The sequence below is a fragment of the Peromyscus eremicus genome, chromosome 8a (assembly GCF_949786415.1).
Source record: "Peromyscus eremicus chromosome 8a, PerEre_H2_v1, whole genome shotgun sequence".
Lineage (NCBI taxonomy): Eukaryota > Metazoa > Chordata > Mammalia > Rodentia > Cricetidae > Peromyscus > Peromyscus eremicus.
The window spans coordinates 37,811,345-37,825,989 of NC_081423.1; the positions used below are offsets into that span (position 1 = coordinate 37,811,345).

At 43.9% G+C, this 14,645-nt stretch overlaps 1 protein-coding gene across 3 annotated transcripts in view; it reads left to right on the forward strand.

Annotated features, from left to right (window-relative positions):
* Rapgef6 (Rap guanine nucleotide exchange factor 6) overlaps window positions 1-12,942 on the forward strand; it is a 186,558-nt gene extending 173,616 nt beyond the window's left edge. For 2 of the 3 annotated variants that reach the window (XM_059270565.1, XM_059270566.1), the window contains 4 exons: window positions 4,164-4,392; window positions 5,659-6,161; window positions 8,044-8,358; window positions 9,766-12,942. In XM_059270565.1, coding sequence (XP_059126548.1) covers window positions 4,164-4,392; window positions 5,659-6,161; window positions 8,044-8,358; window positions 9,766-9,791 — 1,073 coding nt within the window. In that variant the 3' untranslated portion in view covers window positions 9,792-12,942. Of the gene's footprint in view, window positions 1-1,140; window positions 2,258-4,163; window positions 4,393-5,658; window positions 6,162-8,043; window positions 8,359-9,765 lie in introns of those variants that run through there. The other variant, XM_059270567.1, reaches the window with a different exon arrangement.
* Window positions 12,943-14,645: the final 1,703 nt, after the last annotated feature.

Sequence of the window (14,645 nt, forward strand, 5' to 3'; positions counted from 1 at the left end):
TCTGTTTCCATAAACAGGTTCATGCTAGTAGCCTGTGGCTGAACAAAATTATTACAGTAAAAGTACATTGTTTGGCCGTTCTCAGTTCTTGTTAAACTTTGGAATTAGTTTTGTTCTCATCACTAATAAAGTAAACATATTTCGTATCTTCATATGGAGAATTTAAACAAGAACTTAGAAGCCAAGAGCTGAGGAAATGGTTCAGTCAGTAAAGCACTTACTGTGCAAATAGGAAGACCTAGGGCCACCCCAGCACCATGTAAAGCCTTGGGATGATAGCACACTTTGTAATCCTGGGACTGGGCAGGGAGAGACAGACAGATTTCTGGGCCAATCAGTGAGCTGCTCCTCAGGGAGAGCACCACCCAGCTTGTCCTCTGCCCTCCACTGGGGCACCTGCATGTGTGAGCGCACACACAGTGGAGGGAGAGGGGAAGCCAACAACTTGAACATTGCCTTCCTTCCGCTTGGAGCCCCGTTGGTCCAGAAACGGTGCTTTATATGGTGCCTTGCATCCTGTGCATGTCCTGTTTGATTTTTAACTGAGGTGGTTTTTTTTTTAATCTCCTGGAAATGCTAAAGCATCATTTCTTTAAGAAATGGTTCTGGCCGGGCGGTGGTGGCGCACGCCTTTAATCCCAGCACTCGGGAGGCAGAGCCAGGCGGATCTCTGTGAGTTCAAGGCCAGCCTGGTCTCCAAAGCGAATTCCAGGAAAGGTGCAAAGCTACACAGAGAAACCCTGTCTTGAAAAACCAGGAAAAAAAAGAAAAGAAAAGAAAAAAAAAAATGGTTCTGATCACCTGATATTCTTGTCATATTTCTCTTTATAATTTTTACCGATATGACTTGTTTTCAGCTTTGTTTTTCTTTTTTTTTTTTTCCTTTTTTTTATTGTCAGCTTGTTCTGAGCAAGGTAATATCTGTTCTGTTTCGTCTTGTAGTAACAGAGGTGTTTATGCTATATAGTAGCTACATAGTTTCTTCATTTATTTAAAAAAAACTTACTATAGTTCAATTCTTTAGGTATTGTCAAGATGATTAAGTTTTAAAATAGTGAAATGTTATGTAAACCAAGCTAATTGTGACTAATGGAAAAGAATTAATTGACCATGTCAGGGTTTTTGCATCTCTCCCTCCAGTTGGCAGTATCCTATCTGATCACAGCATCCTGCTGCGTCTCTCAGGGTCTTCCTCATCCCCTCCCCGTGAGCCCAGCACCAAGATCAGTGGCCAGAGCTGCCCCGGAATAGGTGGGGTTTACTTGCAAAAGAAAATCCTTCAGATTACTGGGAGCACAGCAAAAAGAACAGACAGGACCAAGAAGGCCACTGAGGAGAATAGAGACAGGACAAGTTGTGAGACCACAACCAGGAAAAGAATGACATCCCCGTTTAGAAGATTTAGGGAGAGAACTCTTTCAAGGGAGAGACTAGTCAACAGCCAGAAAGAGGACACAGATCACAATCAAGCTCCAGACAGCTGTGAGAAAGTGAAGGCTGTTGGAAGCCACGTCACAGATGAGAAAGGGAATGCCATCTGCGCCTCCAGTAGCCAAGGCCACAGTACCGCTCTAAACTGCTTCTGTACGCGGTTCAAGCCTAAGCGGAGAAAGACTCTCTGAAAAGTTCCTTATTCAATATTAGTGTTAAGTTTGCTTTAAGTTATTCATGTAAATGGGGCTTGAATTCAGCCATCTGTCAGAGGTTGGACAAGCAAATGCTTAGTAGTAAATACTACTAAGCATTTTATGGTGAGTGCTGTAGAGTCTTTAGTAGCAAAGAATTAGTAATTTATTGTGCCTCACTTGTACATATGTTCTCTGACCACTGTGTTGAGTTAGTAAACTTTTATCTACTTGTTTTCTATAGTTTGCTGTATTTTCTTCTAGTAGCAGCTGAGACTGAGTGAAATTCTCAGAGAAAACTTCTTAGGAACCAGTGTTCCGTTTCATGTAAACCCCATCACAAGCTGCTTTCACCCTCTACCACAGAACCTGTTTGCCATCTTACTTCCTCAGCTCTGGGGCAAAGAAACAAAAAACAACAACTGTACGCCAAGAAAGGCATCTTTTCCTGTGTCCTCTGCCATCACTTTGAAATGCCTCTGGGAGAGCAGTTAGCCCAACAGGTTCAGAATCATCTGGAAACTTTAAGTGAAACTACCATGTCCCACCCCAGATTTCATAAATTTGAATTTGAGTGCCAGATGTATATGTAATTCAATAAATGCTCCAGGCAGTTCTTGGTATCAATTACATTTGAGAGGTTCTGATGTAACAAACCTAAGGATAAAATTGATTTGAAATAATGAAGCAAGTCTGTACTGAGTAGTGAAAGAGACAGTGATTCTCTTTGGAAGTCGAGGGTTAACTGGTGTGAATGCTTACTTGCCATATCCGTTGTCCGGGTCGTCTTAAAAACTGCAGAATCATTTCATGGGCAATAGTGAGTGAGAGTGGACCCAAGCGCAAGGCTGTGTGGTAGAAGTCAGAAACACTAGCTTGGCCTGTCTTCCTGGGTTCTTGGCCCCATAAGCCCAAAGGTAAACCACACATTTCTGGATCTTGATTTTTCTGTAAAATGATTAATGGCACCTCTTGACATTTCAAAGCCATTTTTTTTCTTCAGTGAATTTAGTTAAACACGCTGAAATCCTTAAGGCATAAGGAGATGCTTAGCTTGCTGTCTTCCTTTTTTGTATTACGGAAGATCGGTAATGTACAAGAGCCTCCATTTCTTCCTTAACAATGTATCTGGGAATTAGTCCAAAAGTCATGTGACCTGTCAGACCTCACTCTGCCCTGAGAACAAGAAGGTATTGTTGCTTCTTAAAGACCAGCCCCTTGTGGACCTGCTATGGCATTTTCTTTTATCAAAATAGACCACTTTGTACATTTAGCTGTCATACTGTGGATGTGGTTTTGGGCCCTTCACCTCTCTTCATGCCTATTCTTTTATCCCTCCTTTTATGCATGCCTCTGTAGCCATGCACTGTGCGGTAAGATGTATGGAAAGTAGATAGATGGTGTTTTCATCATCATACTTCCTAATCTGATTAGCTACTTAATTCTTAACAAAGTTAATCATGTCAAAACCTAAAACAGTTTGTTTAAAAATATTGAAACAGGGCTAGGAAGATCTTTCAATGTGAGGACCTGAGTCCATATCCCCTGCAGCCAGGTGAAAAATCCATTGTGCATTTCATTACCTTAGCACAGAGCAGGGGGATAGAGACTCTCTGGCCAGCTAATGGAGCTGCAAGTTCAGTGTGAGCCCATATCTTAAAAAATACAGTAGAGAGCCGGGCGGTGGTGGCGCACGCCTTTAATCCCAGCACTCGGAACGCAGAGCCAGGCGGATCTCTGTGAGTTCGAGACCAGCCTGGGCTGCAGAGTGAGTTCCAGGACAGGCACCAAAACACAGAGGAAACCCTGTCGCGGGGCGAGGGGCGGGGGGCGGCAGCAGCAGAATACAGTAGAGAGCAATCAAGAAAGACACCTTACATCAGCCTCTGACCTACACACACATGTATATACGCACATGAACATATACCACATACGTCGTGTATGCATGCATGCACAAAAATAGGACTGGAGCTCTCATTTGCCCAGCCTATACGAGGTCCTGAGTTGTATTCTTAGAATTGCAAAAAATTGATTGAAAGTACTGAAATAGTGATCCTCAACTTGGGAAAAGACTTGGGTAAAATATTTGAGAGAAGAGTGTGCACTTGGAAGATGTCCGGGTACATTTCTTTGAGTGTGTCTCCATTCCTATCCCTTCCACAGCGTGGGCCATGAAATATTTTATGTCAGTCAAAGAAGGGGACACAGAGGTTAAAAAACTGTACTGTGAATACTTGCTGATGTTTATAATGTGCCCATTGTTCTTGTTCTGTTCTATTTGAAAGTGTGTGCGTCTGGACAGTAAACCAGCTTGTGACTTTTTCCTTCAGTGTGGAGTTCTGTGGGTGTAGTATGGATGGTAGGTGAATGGCTATGTAGGAAGGGTATGGAGAAAATTGCCGTCCTTACACCCTCACGCATGAAAACTGAGATTTCCTACTGCTTTGCTTTTTGTCCCCTATCTTTTCTTGGTCTCCCCATGGCTGCCCCTGCCTGTCCCCTTACTTTGTAGCTTAATCGGTGTCTTTTCTCCTGCAGGTTATACACTCATACCATCAGCTAAGTCTGACAACTTGTCTGACTCCAGCCACAGTGAAATCTCCTCTCGGTCCAGCATTGTGAGCAACTGTTCCGCGGACTCCATGTCTGCAGCTCTGCAGGATGAACGGTGTTCTGCCCACACCCTAGCAGTTCCTGAGCCCACAGGGGCATTGGAAAAGACAGATCACCCTTCAGGGATCAGAGACCACAGTCAGCTTGGTCATGGGTAAATACTCATGTCTGTGTTCCTCTCAAAAGCGGAATCAGTATGTAGCACTCACACCCTGATCTTGCACCCTCTTCCAGGTCAGTTGTAAGACATTCCATGTAAGACTGTGAGGTACACACATGCCCTTTATACATACTGGGTATGGAAATACATACTATCTGAAAGATACTTGGATACGCTTTTGTTGTGTTCCTGAATTCCCTTTATTCAAGTTGCTTTCTGCCATGTATCCTGTTGATTGCTAAGATCACATTGTGGGGCTGGAGAGACAGCTCAGAGGAGCACTGGCTGTTCTTCCAGAGGTCCTGAGTTCAAATCCTAGCAACCACATGGTGGCTCACAACCATCTGTAATGGGATCTTGTGCCCTCTTCTGGCCTGAAGGGATACATGCAGGCAGGACACTGTATACGTAATAAGTAAATCTTTTTTTAAAAAAAAGTATGTACCACCACAGCAAGAAAAAAAAAAGAACACATTGTGTGCCTGCTGTTGTTACTAGAAACGTGGCTCCTGGCCGCTAGAGATTACTCAGATTGTATTATACAACAGACTTCCAATCTTAACATGTATGTCTAGCATGTTACAGGAGCTAGGAGAGTGGAGCGAGGCCTTGATCTTTATTCTCATGTCTAGTCTTTGGACATTGAGACTGTGTTGTCTTTGAAAAAGTTGACATTCAAGAACGGCACAATTGAGTTACAACACACACACACATATTAAAGAAATTCCACACAGTGTTTTAAGTATGCATACAGAGTTTATGTTGTGCTGTGTTCGTCGCTGTATGTGCCAGCATGCAGGCTGCAGATTGGACATACATAGAACCATTTAAAATACAGAAACCATCCATATGAAACCCGACTGTACAGACATGGGCTGTTGGGTACACGTGGCCCATGTTTGGGAACCTTGCTATAAATGTCGGCATCTATTCAGTTGGTACTTTGGGAAGTTGCTGTTGATGTCCCATCATACTTGGTTAACCTCACATGTTAGTGAAAAAAATAAAATATGGCTCTCCGGCTTAGGAATGCTGAGTTCTCCACTTTGGGGAGCAGTGTGTTGGCAAAGGTGTACTTATTTCCATTAATTTCAAATTTCATCTTGTGTTTTTATTTAAAGTCAGGGTTTCTTGGAGGAAACATTGCCTAGCTAAGCATTCAGGTATATCCTGGTCTCTTGCAGGAGGGACACTCGTGCTGGGCAGTCTCCAGTATGCCACTAAAGTACCCATTATTTATCTGCGTGTCTCCATTTTTAGGTGGATGCTGTCGAAGCCGTCTCTTATCAAGGGTGTAGCTGTCCCGTCTTCTCTGAGCAGTGAAGAGATGTCTCATGAGCAGGTTGTGCTGGAAGCAGCTGACAGTGGGCGGGGCAGTTGGACTTCCTGCTCCAGTAGTTCCCATGACAACTTCCAAAGCCTTCCAAACCCGAAAAGCTGGGACTTTCTGAACACTTACAGGCACACACATTTAGATGACCCTATTGCTGAGGTTGATCCTACTGACTGTGAGCACTGTACCTGCCCTAAAGGCTGCTCAAGAACTTGTGGCCAGTGCAAAGGCAGCCTAGAGACAACCCAGCTGAGGCAGAGTTGGACCTCTTCCAGCTCCCTTTCTGACACATACGAACCGAACTATGGGACAGTTAAGCGGAAGGTATTGGAAAGTGCACCAGCAGAGGCACCTGATGGCTTGGAGCCCAGGGACACCACTGACCCTGTTTATAAAACGGTCACTTCCAGTACAGACAGAGGTTTGATTGGTAAGTGCGTGTTTGTTTATGTCACTGGTGTTGAGGGGTTATGTGTCCGCTCCCCCTAAAAGACGGTATTGGGCTACCTTGACCAGATTTTATTATTTCTCTCATTCTACACTTTTTTTTTCTTCCTTCTGTAATTTATCACCCCCAAATTTATGGCTTCTCAGCTTTTTCTTTCCCTTGGTCATACATATCCTTGTATTTATATATAAAATGCTAAGGGAAATGAGAGTGACTAGCAGAAAAGACACATGGCCATCAGATATACATAGGGAACACACAGACGCACATGTAAAGCCATGGTGGTGCCTTTTCAAAAGTTCCTGAGGAGATACTCAAGCCGTCAGAGTGAACAGAAATATGAGCAGAAGAAGGAATGTTGTTAGGAACTGTTTGTTAGGTTCACTGTTGAGATCTGTCTGGTTGTATTGAGTGTGGTTGGTATCACTGCAGACTATGAAGTAATGAAGAAAAGATTATTCTGGTGACCTCATAAGTTGTCGATACCACAGATGCTATGTATACATGATGGAAAGTTACCTTTAGACAGAGAGACATGCTGAGATCCTGAACCAGCTCAGTGATCAAGTAGGTCTTAGCATCATGGCAAGGCCCCGCACCCACTCTTGGGCACCACAGAGCAGAGACAGAGAGACCCTAGCCTTTCAGTGTGCATAGCCTGCTGGGCATCACTGGGTAGCAGCTGATTTGTGGATTGCTGTGTAGTACGCCCTTTTACTATATTTAGCCATCAAATTGTTTATTCCCTGAATTACATGAATACTTACACATAATATCTCCGCTTCTCTGCTATGTGAAATGACCAACTCAGTGTCCTTATGATATAATTATTTAAAAAAAAAGAAAGAAAGGGAAATGTGCTAGCCTTGCAGTTTCTTGGATTTGTTTAGTGCACTTTGTCAGGATTCTAGGAATATACAAGTCTATGTCCCTCTGAATATTTCTAAATCTTTCACTTGTTGGTGAATTTGGGCATCTCCTCCTCCTCCTCCATCTTTCTCTCCTTTGGCAGCTACCCACTGCCATGCTCCATTATACCCACTTGTCCCCAGGCTCCTCCGACCCTGACTTGACCTGCGGGTTTTACTGTAGAGAGTAGACTTCCACATGGACAAGCCTCTTGTTGATGTGAGCATTGTCTAATGCTCCTGAAATCCTTCCACTTGTGTGTGGACAGAGTGTCTTCTTCAGTGTCCTCTGTGTGATCGACATGTTGTGGAGCTCCCTCTTTTCCTTTTCTGGTGCTTTTTAAAGCTTCACTCTAGTTCCAGGGCATTATTGCACATTTAGTAGAAAGAAATTATTCATGATGTCACATTTCCTAAACTTCAGGGTTTTTTCTATGCTTAGTCAGAAAACAGGAGTTAAAAGTAAAAACCCAGCCAGGCAATGGTGGTCCACACCTTTAATCCCAACACCAGAAAGCAGAGTCACTCAATCTCTGTTTGTTCCAGGCCAGCCAGGGCTATGTAGAGACCCTGTCACAAAACAGAAATAAGATCCCACGGGGAATAAGTTCATCTCAACTGGGAACACTCATTGGTTCGCATGCCTGGACTGAGGATGCATCTGCTCCGAGGGCCGGGAGGTGGTCTCGGTGACCCAGGTGCCAGTGCTGTGATTCAGATAGTCTTCATCTTGAGGGCATGACTGAGCTATGTCATGAGTTTTCTTAAAATAGCCAATAGGTTTAACTATTAGTGTTTGTAAGAACATTTTCGGTTTGCTGTCATTGTATTTAAATGTATTCATTTTGTGTTTTTAAGTTATATTTTTGCCATTGTAATGTTCAGTGTGGGGTTCTTTTTCCTTTGTTTCTTACGTTTTTCCATTAACATTTCCACTGCTTATTTTTTCACACCAGTATACTGTGTCACCTCACCCAAGAAAGGTGATAGGTATAGGGAGCCACCTCCCACTCCTCCAGGATATCTGGGAATTTCTTTAGCGGACCTAAAGGAAGGACCCCACCCTCATCTAAAACCTCCAGACTATAGCGTGGCAGTACAGAGGTCAAAGATGATGTTTAACAGCCTGTCTAGACTGCCGCCAGCTCCTCCCAGTAGCCACACCTCGGCCTGGGTTCCCTCGAAGACTGGATCCCAGCCTCACAGACATAGCTTGCAGCCGTCCCATCCCAAACTAGCAGATGTGGCTGATGCAGATAGCGAAGCAGATGGTACGTTGACAAACTGTCTCAATGGCTCTTAAGTGGGTTATGGAGCATAAAAAGGTCTTTACTCTGATATTTGTGATAATTTGTCATGTTTTTAAATCTCTTCAAATTTGTTTAAAAAAATAGGAACTGGGCATATAGCTTGGTGGTAGAGCTCTTGACTAGCATGCACAGACCCTGGGTTCAAACTCCAGCACTACAATAAAAGAGGATTTATTATTCTTCTGGGCTGTCAAGAGCACTTGTGCAAGCCTGGCAGCCTGAGTTCTGTCCCCTAAACCCACACAAAGGAAAGAGTCATCACCCCAAAATTTACCCCCTGGCCTCCACGAACACTGTAGTACACACACACTAATTATAAGGAACATTTAAGAGTCACTAAATATGATGCATTTTGTAAACACAGTCAAGCTATTGTCTCTGTGAACCCATTGCTTTGATGCTAGCTCACATGGAGTATTATTACCTTTGATAAAGAAACAGCAGCTCCCATAGAAGAATTCTGAGAGAAAGTACTTGATGTCTGTTGAGTAAAGTTTTACACAATATGACAGCTACAGATGGCAGTTGTATAAAAGACACTGTTGACTCAGCTCCTCTGGCAAGCAAAACTCTTGATGAACTTTGTAACTGTAGCAAAGGTTGAAAAGTAGTTTCTTCATTGGAAATAAATTTTTTAGCCTTCTAAACAGTATGGTAATAAAGTGATATATTGAAACCATCTGTGGTCTGGGGAGGTGACTCAGTGGATGAAGTATGAGGACCAGAATCCAGGGCCCCAGGACCTATGTAAAAGCTGGAGACAGACTCCCCAGGGCAAGCTGGCTACCTAGACTAGTCAGGTTAGCAAGCTGTAGGTTCACTGAGAAATCCTGACTAAAGTAGAACGATCCATCCAGTAAGACATCATATGTCAACCTCTAGCCTCCATACACATTCACACATACCCATACACACATATATGTAACCCTCTACATACACACACCAAAGAAAATAAAACTACAGGGGCCAGCAAGATGGCTCAGCAGGGCCTTTGCACTTCCTGCCAAACCTGATCCCCAGAATCCTCATGATGGAAGAAGAGAAGCAGTTCCGCAAATTGTCCTCTGACCTTCAAACATGCACAGTAGCATCTGTACACACACACACACACACACACACACACACACACACACACACACACGAAGTAAATGTAAAAGGATTTTAATTTTGAAATTCTAGTTTCCTATCAGCCCTCAGTGTGGTTAGAAACCATGCTGTTACAGTAAAGTCTGGGTCTTAATGGAATATCTGCCAAGATTTGTTGAGATGAAGAGAATTTCTTACGTAGCAGATAATCTGTTGGTTATTGCTTGATCTGCATTAACAGATAGGTGTGCCAGCTAATAATTGTACCTTTATTATTTTCAGAAAATGAGCAGGTGTCTGCAGTCTAGCCTTTGGATGCCCGTTGGAGACCCCTGGAAGTCAGGAGCATGGACAAGAGCTCGTGGTTCTGCAGGCCAAGGCCAGCAGCTCACTGCTGCCACCAACCCTGACGTTTCCTCGCTGGGCTGAGGAGGAGCTCTTCCTGAGTCATGCTTCCTTTTCTTCTGTCCCTGCAGGTGCAGTCTCCTTAACCGGATGTTGCACCTGATCCCAGCCTACACTTTGCACATCACTCCTGCCTTGGGACCATATTCAAGCTCAGAGTTGCCCCCCTGTATATCACTATAGGTTTCTCTTTTGTACATCATTTTAAAGATAGTGGTATTATTATTTCCAAGCCATAGCTTGGGCTAAAGGACACATTCAAAATGTCTGCCAATACCAAGGATAATCTTGTGTATTTGAAAAGTAACTTATTATTTAAAGTATTGTGGTTTGTTTGTATTCAGGAGCTCTTGTTAGCTGTTGTTTGTCTGAGGCTATAAAGCTGTCTATGGTCTGAGCAGCAGATATAATCCTGACATAGGTATAGAGATGTGGCACTATTGTAGCAGACACTCAGGTGGGAACTAGACCCCTGTACAGGTGAAGTGTGAGCAGCCTGCTCATCATGACATGGGCTGTATCAGCCACAGGGGTCTTGGCAATCTTTTGAAAAGGAGAGCAGAGATCGAATAGGAAGGGAGAACCCCAATTTCCAAAGAAGGAACAGTTAATATTGAGTCTGTTTCTGAAGTGACCATCATGCTGCATCCAGTTGTGAGGATCCTATAAATCCAATGGGAATGGCTTCTAGAAAGTTTTGTTTCTATAGGAACCCTCCCTAAGCTAACATTTCACAACTCAAGCGTAGAACTCCTAGTTTAAAAGAAATATTGTAGAAGCTGGAGAGATGGCTCAGGGGTTAAGATACTCTTGCAGAGGGCCCTGGTTACTTCCTAGGACTCACATGACGGCTTACAACTGCCTGTAACTCCAGGAGAGGGGTCCAACACCCTCTTCTGGCCTCCAAAAGCACTGTATGTATGTGATGCACAGACATACATGCAGGCAGAACACCCCTACACACAAAATCATGGGTAATAATAATTTTTCTGAAGTATCATGGATGTAATTCTGGTCACCTTGACTCATTTGATGGCTTGACTTCACAACCACGTGTGCGGTCGGACTTGAGCTTCGGACCCTCCACAGAGCTCAGCAACAAGGGATAGACTTGTGTAAGAGAGGGGTACTAGGATAACAGAGGGGACTTCTGCCCTGGACAAGACATCCTTTGGAACCTCCTGGATATGGCACTCTATTCAAATCCAGTGACTGCTTAATAAAGTGGACTTTTCACATTTTTACAAATTAAACGTAATACTTTGTAGTTAATGTATTTAAATGTTAAATAACATTTAAAGTTTTTCATTTGCTTTTTAATGAAAAGGCAAATAAGATTTCATAAACTTCTGTAATTACCAAAAAAAAAAAAGCCAAAGCCATTATAAGTGCACTAACCATGACAGCATTGCTACAGAGCAGTCACATGACCAACTGCCTTTTCAAGACTCTGCTTTTCCATTGCTCTCTTCCTGTTTCCTGCCCGATCACTTGAGAATCAGAACAGTTGCAAATCTAACAGTGTGTGTCCTCCCACAGAATGCCTGTGTCTTTAGGAAAAGTAGTGGCTGAAGAATTCCCCTGGGGAGACATTAACCCAAAAGCCTTAGACATGAGCCGAGGGGCACTGCAGTGCGCTGAGGCAGAGCTTTGCTGGCCCTCTAAAACTGAAAGCAGCCTGGGTAGCAGCTGAAGCTTGACAGCCATGCTTAACTCATCTGGCCTATGAACTGTGCTGTCCTCTGGTTGTGAATTTTTTATTCACCTATTTGCATAATATTGTTTTCATGTCCAAAACAAGATAAATATTTTTGCTATATCCACCTTTTTAATCAAAGTTTGGGTACTCACTGTCACCATTTTCTATCCATTACTCTAGAAAAACATGCTGTATGCACAGCCTCTGTTTATCCAACAGGTCTTCAGACGGAGCCTCGCCTGCCTTGGTCCTTAATGGTATAAATATCTTGCACAGAGCATTGAGGCCTGTGGCTTTGAACTTGCACTGTGTAGCTGCCTTGGTTATATCGAGCTTTATCTGTGAGTGTTCAGACCAACTGATCACATTGATCAGAATGAAAACCAAATGTTTGATGTGTATGAGTCCCTGAAAAAAATCATGTCTGCCTTTTTTTACTTTGTCATGTGACTAGAGCAAGGGAAGCCTTAAAGCCCATGCTTGCTCCAGTTCCAAACGCCCGTTTGTCCCTGTTGTGTGTCCAACATCACTAAAGAGACTAGTGCCCAGCATCTGCCAAGACTGTCGAAGCAGGAGACCCTGAGTGCAGACTTTTTCAAACAATGAAAGAGTCGATTAGTGAGTCCTAGTGCTACTTACAGCAGGGGCACTTGCAATCCGCAGACTTCGTTTCCTCTAACTGGTGTCTTTCAACAGGATCTTCGGGGAGAAAAATCCTTTAGAGAGTATTTATGAGGGTGACATGTTCATCACCTCTGTGTTCTCTACCAAACTGGAAGAGTAGCAGAAACTATCAAGAGTTTCTTTATAATTACAAAGAAAAAAAGGGACTCCTTAAATTTAAAACAGTGATCATTTGGAAGGTTCTACAAAGACATTGAGTGTATTCTTTCAGAATTCCATTACATGCTACAAAAAAAGAGGGGGATCAGCCTTGAGACGAGTTGGGTACATTTTCAAGTTGAAACTTGAACCTTAATTCATCTTTAGCTTTTGTGCTATTTAAAAGGCCTCTTTATTTTTAGTGTACAGAATGCAGTTGAACATGATAGATGTTTTAACATTGAAATGTGAGTTTCTCAAAAAGCAAAAGCAAAATTGCACAGTTATGTAATCAAGTGACAGTTTCTGCACAATTCAGTGATTGTAAGGCATCCTGTAACAAGCAATGTTGTCTCCTAGTTTCTGATGCCTCTTAAACTTATGTCTTTTAGAAAGACAGTGCCTCTGTATGCTTTTGTATTTTTACTGAGTGTAAATACTTGTTATATTTTTGGTTAAGAGAATGTAAGGGTATCATTTATTACCACATGTCCTAACACATTGGAACCAATAAAGAACCTGCATTAACTGTACGCACTTCATTCCAAGTTTCTATAGAGCCAAACAGCTAACAGGTCACTTCGGAGCAGTGTTCAGACTGCAAGGTGGCTCATTGGGAGACTTCGTGCCTCCCTAGCATGCACAAAGCCCTGAGTTCGATTCCTGAAACCACATAAAAGTGGGTATTATAACACACAGCTCTGACCCCAGCACTAGGGAGGTGGAGGCAAGAGGACCAAGATTTCAGCTTTCAACTAAATGGAGGGTTCGAAGCTAGCTTAGGACACCCTAACTAAAAACAAGAGTGCCAACTTGGGACCCATGGTGCCTCCACGTCACCAGAGAAATTGGAGTCTTCTGTTACTGTTGACCATATATAATCTGTAAAACAGCTATAATATACCTCTACATGATGTTTTTGGTTGCAAATGAAGTAACAATGACTTAAACCCCATTGAACTTGCTTCCTAACAGAAATGTCCATGGGCCCACTGTCAGGGCTGGTGCAGTCACTGTTAGGCCCTAAAGAACCCATCAGCTTCCATTTATACCAGGACATCACCTCAAGGACAATGTCCAGTGAAAAGAGCAAACATGGTCCCTTTTTATGGGAAGATGAGCTTTCCAGAAGCCCTGCTCACATCGAGGTCATCAGAGCCACACTGAGAAATGAGCTTGTAAGGAAGCCTGTGTGCTGTGGCAGAACCCCACAGAGTCCAGTGAATAAAGGAAACAAGGGCATCCAGCTGTGTGAGGATCCTTGGCAGCCAGTGAGCCTGCGCACTCCACCCAGCCTTGGATGGTACTCAGGTGACCATTTCTTTTCTGGAATCTGGTCCCTCTAGACCTTGGCAGAGAAGGGATTCTGCTGCCCCCTCTTTACCTGCGATTTGTGTGGGAGCTAACACCTGCCAGCACATGGCTTCCTAGCCTTTCCCTCCCTGGCCGTTCCCCCGGTTTCACTAGTGCATTGCTCTGTTTAGAATACACAGTCTTGATCAGGATGAAGAATGGCCAATTTGCAGTCCTAATCCCAGGACCCTGCAGGTGGTTTTTCTCTGGGGAAACAAGTCCTTGCCTTCACCTTGAGTTTGGCCAGCAAATGTCATCATTCATGTTTGGGTTCCTGTTGCTTAGGGGTGTGCTCCATAGAATACTTTGGGAACCCACTAACCTTCACCCCTCGAAGCCTGTGATGAGAACAGCTGAGAGGAACTGGCGATCCCAGAGTGGCCTCAGCAGTCCAGCCAGCCTGCTCCTCACGGGAGGCAGACAGGTGAGCATGCAGTACATTTGATGCGGTTGGCCAGACCTTGTAATGCTTGGCCTCCTGTTTCTCGGTGTGTGGCTTGTTCTAACTTGGGTCCTGGGGGAGCTAGCTGCATGCACACAGGATCTCAGCCTCATGGTTTCATTCCAACTCTTCTGGCCTCGCTGCTCTGGCCAGTGTGTCTAGTACAGTGTTGGGGGGTGGTCACAATGAGTCCCTTTCTGTTAGTTTATTTCCAATAGGGTTCACAGGGGCACCAACCACCTTACCAGTGATGATGCTGTTGAGGAAGGCAGCTCTCCCTACCTAGCAGGCCCTCCATCTTGACCTCATAGGAGGTCCTACAGCTGCTCCACCGTGTAGTGGAGGCAGAGCCTGGCCCAGATCCGTGAAGATGTAGGAATGGAAACGGCACCATCCATCCAGCAGATCTGTAGAAACACCTCTGGACCACACATCAGAATG